This window comes from Brassica napus, chromosome A9 (genome assembly GCF_020379485.1).
Source record: "Brassica napus cultivar Da-Ae chromosome A9, Da-Ae, whole genome shotgun sequence".
Lineage (NCBI taxonomy): Eukaryota > Viridiplantae > Streptophyta > Magnoliopsida > Brassicales > Brassicaceae > Brassica > Brassica napus.
The window spans coordinates 6,834,705-6,843,972 of record NC_063442.1 but is presented as its reverse complement, the minus strand read 5'-3'; the positions used below and the strand labels follow the sequence as shown (position 1 = coordinate 6,843,972).

At 33.1% G+C, this 9,268-nt stretch overlaps 2 protein-coding genes across 2 annotated transcripts; one reads left to right on the top strand and one right to left on the bottom strand.

The window, feature by feature from the left end:
- Positions 1–622: 622 nt before the first annotated feature.
- On the bottom strand, positions 623–1,841 carry LOC111213920. Its single transcript, XM_022715763.2, has one exon. The coding sequence runs from the start codon at positions 1,644–1,646 to the stop codon at positions 684–686; it is 963 nt and encodes a 320-aa protein (XP_022571484.1). The 5' UTR covers positions 1,647–1,841; the 3' UTR covers positions 623–683.
- A 1,150-nt stretch (positions 1,842–2,991) lies between these two features.
- On the top strand, positions 2,992–8,870 carry LOC106374704 (putative RING-H2 finger protein ATL49). Its single transcript, XM_048739648.1, has one exon. It carries the CDS (start codon positions 7,304–7,306, stop codon positions 8,534–8,536), a length of 1,233 nt encoding a protein of 410 aa, XP_048595605.1. The 5' UTR covers positions 2,992–7,303; the 3' UTR covers positions 8,537–8,870.
- Positions 8,871–9,268: the final 398 nt, after the last annotated feature.

Here is a 9,268-nt window from a genome sequence, read left to right as displayed (position 1 = left end):
ATTAAATATATTAATATTATTAAAATGTGTATCCAAATATTTTTTTCAGTTTTCTTCTAAATTTTTCCTTTTTTACAGGCATGAACATGTAGATTTCAAAGAAAATAGTAAAAAAATTATTTGTTTGAATTAGGCATGGACGTTCGGATTTCGGTTGGATATTTTAGATTTGGTTCTAATTTATATCTTAGGTCTCATTTAAGTAAATTGGTAAGTACGGATCAAGTTCAGATATAACACATCGGGTTTTGTTCTAATTTAATCACATCATAATTCCCATAAAGTAACTATATATCGTTTGAATTAGAGTTATATCGGTTCGGTTCGAATATACATGAAATAAAATCCAAAATTGAAAAGGCAAAACATGAAAATAAATACTTTTTATAGAATCGAGTATTTAACTTATTTAAATTTTACATATTTATTTTTAGATGTCAAATAAAAATAAATTTGGAAGTGAATATTTGAAGTACACGTTTATGTTTCAAATAATTATACATTGTATTAATCTGTGCATTCAGATCGATTTCTTTGTATATTTTTTGAATTTTTTGTTTTCCGGTCATCCATTCGGATTCTCGGTTTATAACACTTGAAATCATATGTGGCATAAACAGTATAAAAGAAGAAGCAAATATATATTGAAAAACATATATTATTCATAACAGTAATTTTCCAAATCAAGGCAATGCTGCTCCAATAAGAGAAGTGGATGATAATTTCGTATATTCAACATCCCTCAGCGACTCAATATCTTGGCCGCGGAGACTCTTGCATTGGAAATATGCAACGGTGTAAATCACAAGTTGAAACATCCTCACCGCAAAGATTGATCCCACAAGTACCAAACCGGTGGTTAAGGTAACCGCAAACGACCATCTCAAATCGACCAGCCTCACGACCTGAGCTAAACCGAAGCACAATAAACCGAAGATAACATTCAAGAGGAATAGTTGTGGTTTCATCCCTTTAACGATCTTTGCAGCTTTCCCCAAAGCTTGGAATCCATAAGTTTCCTCGAGTATCGATATGACCAAAGATAGGTACCAAACGATAGCTAAATAGGACTCGAACAATGCAAACAGAACAAACAAGGACCACGACTTGGTTGCTAAGGAACTAAAATTTGAAGACAACAAAAGGAGAGGGAAAAGGATTATGAAGAAGAGAAACCAATAGCCAAGACTGAAGAGAGATATGTAGAAATAGGTCACAAGAGGTCCCTTCCAAGATTTAAGGGTCAGAACCGGAAAGTCTCTGAGATTCACGTTCTCATCTTTATGAGTAAGAGCTGAAGCATGGACGATGATTAGAACCGATAAAAGTTTGATGACAAAGGAGACTGTGGAAAAGAAGTATGAAGAAACCACAAACTGGCGAAAATCTGCAAAGACTCTCATAAGTTGAGCTATGTATTCCGGGCTGCTTGGATCCATCATAGGTAACAAATTAGATTCTTGAATCAAGTTTGTTATCTCAGGTTTGATGGCAAGGACCGTGAACAAGTAAACTAGACCATTGAGCAAGAGAGGGAATACCAAGACCGAGAACATCAACTTCTTGTTCTTGAGAAAGAGTTTGCGGGATTCATTTAAGGTACCCACAACATCCTTTAGAACATTCAAGAACGGAACTCGATCCATGGGTTAGAAGGAAGAAACGCAAATGAAAAGCTCTTAGATATTGGTTTTTGAAATGGTGGTGAGGGTTTATAAGGTCATGCATTCATACCCACCTGTTTATATACTACTAACCATAAGACTGATTAATTGACTGAGTCCAAGTTTACGAACCACAAGATATATCTAATCCAAAAAGAAAGAAACCAAGACTTGAATCCATTCAAGGCCAAGAAACCGAAGCAATATAACAACGTCGAAGAAAAGTCTAAACATGACCTCCTGATAGGGACATAATTAGCGATGTTAAAGAGAGGAAACAAGAGGAAGCATGTTCAACATTGCAACTGGCCTCCCTCATCAAATGAACGTGATCAACACTCGCTTCATTAATTTATGTTGAAACGGTCAAGCAACACCGTGTAGAAAACGAAACGTCTACATCTATTGACATCTTATTAGTGAATATATAAACTAACTGCATATCATCTCCGGTAAAGACGTCAGACAAAAAAAAATCTGTGGTATAGAATAAAGTAGTTGACTTTGTTAACTAGAAAGAATAATATAAAGGGTAAAGAAAGTCACCGGCATTGTGTTTTACTACATTACTTTTTTTGAAAACATCACATATAGTAAAACAAAAATGGTTCCAAAACGTCAACTAAAACAAAATGGGTGGAATATAACATAATGTCGGGTAATTCAAGTTAGTAAGATGTTCTTTCTTCTCTCACCGTGGAAAATTCAACGAAAACTTAAGTAATATATAAAAGATTACGGTCAATCAATTTGTCATCAATAAGTATTAAATTAGAAGCCTATAAAACTTATCATGATATCAAAAGCATGTTAGATTCAGAAATATTATGAATTACCAACTTAAAACCAGTTGATGACAAGTGGATTAACTCTAACCATTTATATATTAGTTAAGATCCCCTTAAATTTCCGACATGGAATACCTATCTTTAATATATAAGATTAGAAGTTTTGGATCATTATGCTTAACGGTGTGGCTAGTCTTCACTAGCGTTCTAATCTTGTAGATCTGGTTTTAGATCTCTGTCTCTCCATCTTGTTTTGTGGCCTGTCCGGTTTGGCCCCTCCTCGTGCAGCAGTTGAATGGTTGTTGTTGTTGGTGATTCTATTTTTGAAGTAGAGCAGGACTTATATGCATAAGAAAAAAATTATTAGGGTCCCCATTTAATGGGACCCCACTTCTAATTTGTATTCATATATAATTATAAATGTAAGAAGAGAAAAAAAATTAATAGAAGAAAAGTGAAAATATTAGATGTAATGTGGATAACTTGTTAGGATTTAGATAATAATAATAAATTTAACACTACGATTAAAATAAATAAAATTCATCAAACAATTGAATAAGGCCTTTTAAAATTAATAGAAGAAAAGTGAAAATATTAGATATAAAAGTTAGATAATAATAATAAATTTTAACACTAAAGTTTCTAGTCAAACAGTTGTTTTGTTTATAGGAAAAAAAAATCTAGTTTTCTTTTTTGAATAGGGCCTTTTAAAATACAGGTTCTACTCTGCCTTAAAGTATAATTCTTTCTTTCTCCCATACTTTTTTTCATGCCGATTTCGTTCTCTTTCACTTTTTGTTTCTAGAGATGGGTTTGTCTGGTGTTGTCAGTTTCGCTCCCTGTTTCTTCTTAGAGATCAGTCTGAGGTCTTGCTTCTTTATAAGCGGTTCTTGATCATGTTTGCTGACTTCATTGTTCTGGTTGAATGTTTTACGAGCTTTTTGTGGCTTGTTCTAACCGGTTCTGGAGCATAGGCTCTCTGTTTGGATTTGTTATGCTTATTTATTATGAGAAGTCTTTGTTACCTATAAAAAAATTGGTGACCTTCTGTTTAAGGATGTAAGGCCACCTCCAACACCAGTCTCTTAGTAAGTATATTAAGACTAAAAAATAGAAAATATATTGAAAAAGGTGAAAAAAAAAGAGAAGCAGTATATGTGCAGAAATATATTTCTCTTCACATTAGAACTTATTTCCACTATATGTCTTTCTTTATTGGTCAAATTATTTTTTAATTAAAATTATTTAATTTTTTTACTTTAGTATACCCAATACAGTTTCTATGCGTTGTGGTTGCCCTGAAGAGTGCCAACTGCCAAGCTTTGTTTCTTGGTGTGAATATCATATTTCTTGTTGTTGCTCTTCTCTCCATTTTGGTTTAGGTTCATCCCCCCTAATGTTGGGTATTGGAGTTTCTTTTTTACTTACGTTATTTCTTTTCTATATTAGGGATTGGTCTCTAAGAGCATCTTTGTCTTAGCACTCCAAATGGAGTGCTTATTTTTTTATTTTTTTTCTTTTCTCTTATTAAAAAAATAAATAAAAAAACTCACCAATTGTGGGCTGCCACGTGTCAGTAGAACCCGCAAACAGTACAAACAACCCACATAATTCAACGCTTATCTGGGAGCATCAAGCATCGGCTGTTACTTTTAGGGTGGGGCCCACCAACTATTAAACTAATTTTTTTCTAAGCACTCCCTTCTTAAAATACCCCGTTAAAGATGTTCTAAGAGCTTTTCCAACACTGATACGAGAGAAAGTTTGTAAAATTTAAATAATAATAAAAGTTTAGAACAGTAACTGAAAAGACTAAGACCGATTCTTTATTCACAAACTTTCGGAAACTTACAATATACTCAATGGATCATTTTGAGTGGTTTATTTTATAATTTTCATTTCAAACAAAAAATCATAATTGAAACTGTATTAAAAGCATTAACATTAAATAAAAAAATAATGAAAACAAAGGATCTACCGTTGAAGCTGCTCTAAGAGCACTTCCAACGGGGTTCTTCCCGTTGGAGTTTTTAATATATTTGTTATGTATAAATTATATATGCATAAGTAATTTTGAAGTCCACAATTTTTGTGGAATTCAATAGATAAAGATTCTTAAAAGAGGGTTTTAAAATCTTTAAAAACTTTTATTTATGAGGTTTCACAATAATTATAGACTCCACAATTATTTACACATATATAGTATATACATATATATATATATATACATAATACATATATTAAGAACCTCAATGGAGAGAATTCTCATTCGAAATGGTCTAAGGAAGCTTATTTTTGCTGACTTAGTTTCCGAAAATATCCCATAAATCCTTCTGCTTTGTATCTTTTGAATGTTTCAAACAAAATATTCGGAAGTAGAAAAAAAAACTTGTACGTTAAATCTTTATCAAATTCAACTATAAGAAGAATCAACACATTGTACCGTTCGACCAAACATTGAACAAACATTTAAACAATTTACTTCTTATACATTTTATTTTCCCATTTTTATACTTATATTTAATGATACTGTTATAAATAATGAAATAGTAGAATAAACTATTTCAAAATATTCTAGTCTTCAGTTAATTTACACAAATAAATCTAATAAACTATTAACATAAATTCACTTTCAGATGATTTTTTTACAATGATTAATTAATTTAAAATATTCAAATTTAAACTAATATCCTTTGTTTATTTTGCTATTTTATATTTAAGATTAATATTTTTATGTAACATAAATAATATTTATACATTGTTTCAATATAGTATTACATTGCTAATTAAAAAATTAGTAGTTTAATATCTAAGACATCATTTTAAACAATAAATTCATATGTAAACTGAAATTTCTATGTATTAATTAAAAAAAATAGTATTACTAAACACATTAATATTATTGACATAAACATATTATTAAAACAACGTGGTATTAATGTAACAACTTGTATTACCTAGATAAATTAGTACTACCTCTACTTCACATTATTTTGTGTTTAAAGTTTTTTCAAAATTATTGAAAAATTGTTAACTTTTATTCATTTTGCATTAACTAAACCTAATCAAACCTATTTTTTTTTAACGACTATTCACTTTATGACAACATGGTTTATTCAGTTTGGTCATTGGTGGTTCTCCGGTGTCATGGAAAACACAAAAACATGTGTTCACGCTCCCCTGTAGAGGCTGAATATCGTTTGATGCAGATACTGTAAGTGAGATTATTTGGCTGTGTGGCCCTTTCGACACACTAGACGTGAACTGTTCTACTTTTGTTCCTCTTCATTCCGATAGTCTCTCGGCTATTCATCTTAGTAATAACTCAATGTTTCACGAGCAGAAAAACATGTTGGCAAGGAATGCCATTTCATAAGTGATGAGATCATACGAGGTGTTATTGCTCCTAAACATGTTTCCACGACTCAAATAGCAGATGTTATGTCTAAGACTCTTGGATGCAAGGAGTTTAGAGCTTTTATTTGTAAGTTGGATGTTGTGATTTACACACTCCAACTTTAGGAGAGATATTGAGAGTGTTATGGACTGATTTGTATATTGGTTAATTACATAAGTCTAGGCAATTGCCAAATTTTGTATAGGGCCAATGTGTGTATAAAAAGCCTATGTCTTCTTTGTGAATGAATTTAAAAAAAAAAACTCTTTACACCAAACTAGGGGTTTTGACATAGTAAGGAAGAAAATCACTTCTGACTTCACCAAACTTCTTCAACTATATAAAACAAGGAAGAAGAGCCTTAGAAGAAGTAAGTGGATTCTTAATCTAGAATTACACAAAGGAAAACTAAGAACAGAGTTCTTACCCACCTTATCTCGCTTACATTACACTCATAAACATATAGATCTACATACGAAACTACTCACTTGAAACAAAAAAAATCATCATCCTCAATCGATGTCTAACTTCGGCATCACATAGAGAGAAAACTCCTTAAGGTCACTCTTTCATGCATGATAGATGCACACCCAGTGACCCAAATATAGTACGACATCATTCTTCATCCCCCCAAAGAACAAATTCTTATCTTATACAATTCAAGTTATTCCACCAGAACACACACTCCCATTTGGCGAAACAACCCTACAACCAAATATTCCACACTATTTTAAACATCATTCATATTTCTCACTCTTTTTTTTTTTTGTTCAACTCATATTTCTCACTCTAAAAAGCGCATAGTGGGACGTATATATTTGGCAAAATTTCAAGATGACATTGTGGTCATCCCCTAGATGATTTGGTTGTATATTATTTCAGCATGAATAGCCCACTCCCAAATTTTAATGATAGTTTGAAATATTCCCTTATGTCTAGTCATTTTCAATCTTAATGGTATTTTGAATTCAAACTAGGTTTATTACATCAAAACAAAGGTTAAGCTGTCAGAAAATTGGTTTATTCTTATGGATTCTACATTTATATTGTTTGTCCCGTTGGCTTTAACATGGTTAAAATCATAAAAAATTATCATTTATGATTCATGAAGGAAAGTGGTATTATCAGTCTCTTTATTTAAAGAAATGTATCGTTGACTTCCCATTTCTTCAGGTAATAAAATACTAAGATCCAAATCCCATTAATTTCTGAAATTTTAAAAAATGATTTCAAAGACTAGACTCTTCTTGGGTGTAAAAAAAATATAAAATGAAAAATAAGAAAAAACCTCATCTGTCACCATCAATGGTCCAACCTGTGATTCTCATAATCACCACTGTCTTCATTAATTTCAAAACACTTTGAGCTGAGCTCAAACTCTTCTCTTCTCTTCTCTCAGTTTCAAGAAAACCAACAACAAAGCTAGACTCTTGGTAAGTTCTTCCATATCTCTCATGACATTTTCTCAGGAAAACATGGACTTGATATCCCCTTCATCATCACCACAAGTTATACCTCTCAAACCAAACACAAGCTTCGACTTAGCCAGCAAAGTCAGCCCCGACATCCTCCTTATAATCATAATCCTCTCCATCATCTTCTTCATCTCCGGTCTCATCCACATCCTCGTCAAGTTCCTCCTCATGCCATCAACCCAAAACAGAGAAGATTACTTCGACAACAGCAGCGCCACAGCTCTTCAAGGCCAGCTCCACCAACTTTTCCACCTCCACGATTACGGCGTTGACCAGTCCTTGATCGACACGTTACCTGTTTTTCATTACAAATCCATCACCGGTCTCAAGATCTCACCTTTCGATTGTCCCGTTTGTCTCTGCGAGTTCGAAGCAGAGGACAAACTCAGGCTCTTGCCTAAATGCAGCCACGCCTTTCACGTTGACTGTATCGACACGTGGCTTCTCTCTCACTCTACTTGTCCACTTTGCAGATCCAATCTCCTTCTCTCTGATTTCTCACCTCGTCATAGTCCATATCTCCTTGTTCTTGAGTCCGCGAGTGGTAGAGACATGGTTCCTGTTCCTGAGGCTAATGATCTTGGGTCGACCCATTTCGGGTCGGGTCGTACATCATGCGACCCTGATGGTGTAGATGGAAATGTTGTTCCTTTAGAAGTTAAGCTAGGGAAGTTTAGGAACATGGATCATGTTGGTGAAGGAAGTAACAATAAGAATAATATTAGTGGTAATAGCAATTTAGATGTAAGGAGGTGTTTTTCAATGGGATCATTTGAGTATATTATGGACCAAGAAGCGATACTTAAGGTCCACGTTACGACCAAGAAACAATCCGACAAAGACATTCGCTTGTCTGGCCGTAGGGCAGTTATGTCGGAATACGGTTTTGATCCTAGGGCTAAGGGAGTTGGGAAGAGTGTTGTGGAAAGAGAGAGCTTTTCTTTGTCGAAAATTTGGCTAAGGGGAAAAAAGGAGAAGCAAAAAGTTACTAGTGTTAGAGATCAAGAATGTTCTTCACTGTCTTCCTATTCAATCCAATTTCCAAACCAAAGCAATCCTCCAGAGATGAAGAGTGGGATCGATGAAGAGAATCAAAAGAGCGAAAATTCGGAATCTTTGGAGACGAGAACGCCATCTTTTGCTAGGAGGACCATGCTTTGGCTTGCAGGGAGACAAAACAAGGTTGTTCATCCTTCAACATCCCATGTCTAGTTTTTGACTTTTTCTACAATTGTTTGTGTTTCATTAGAGAGAGAGTAGATGAACATTGGTATTCAAACAAAAAAGAGAGTAGATGAATAGTGGGAGATTAATTAATATATGTAGGGATCTTACTTCTTAGACACATTGAGAATTTGGTGGGTCTGTATTGCAGACATTTCACTTATTGTTCTAATTCTTATTATTTGTTTCTAATAACATTGGAGACAAGAATGTGAAAGAAGCTACTTTGATGACTAAAGTAGATTCATTCTGTTAATCAATAGCTTACTAAAATATTTTTACCAAATTCAAGATTAAGAAGTGTTCCCCATCTGCATGAATTTGTTTTCTAAATATTTTTATCATCAGAGGCAAGCGACGGACGTATCATCTATGAATTTGTTTTATAGCATAAATAACAAGTGAGTTTGTTGGTAGACAGCTGCATTTTAATTGATTCTTATGGATATGTACCAATTTTTATCACACATGTAATGTGTCTATATTGGTAATAAACATTTGAATACTCATGTAAGTAATATATATGAAAAATATATTTGTATATGTATGTGTTATAATTTGAATACTTATGTATGCATGTGTTATAATTTCGATTCGCTAGTAGTCTTTTGCATTAATTGATGAAATTAATAAATGTCACGGGAAGAGAAGGGTTGTATGCTCACTAGTCGCTTTGTTAAGTTTGAATGCACATTTTGTGGCAAGACTTTTGGAATAATT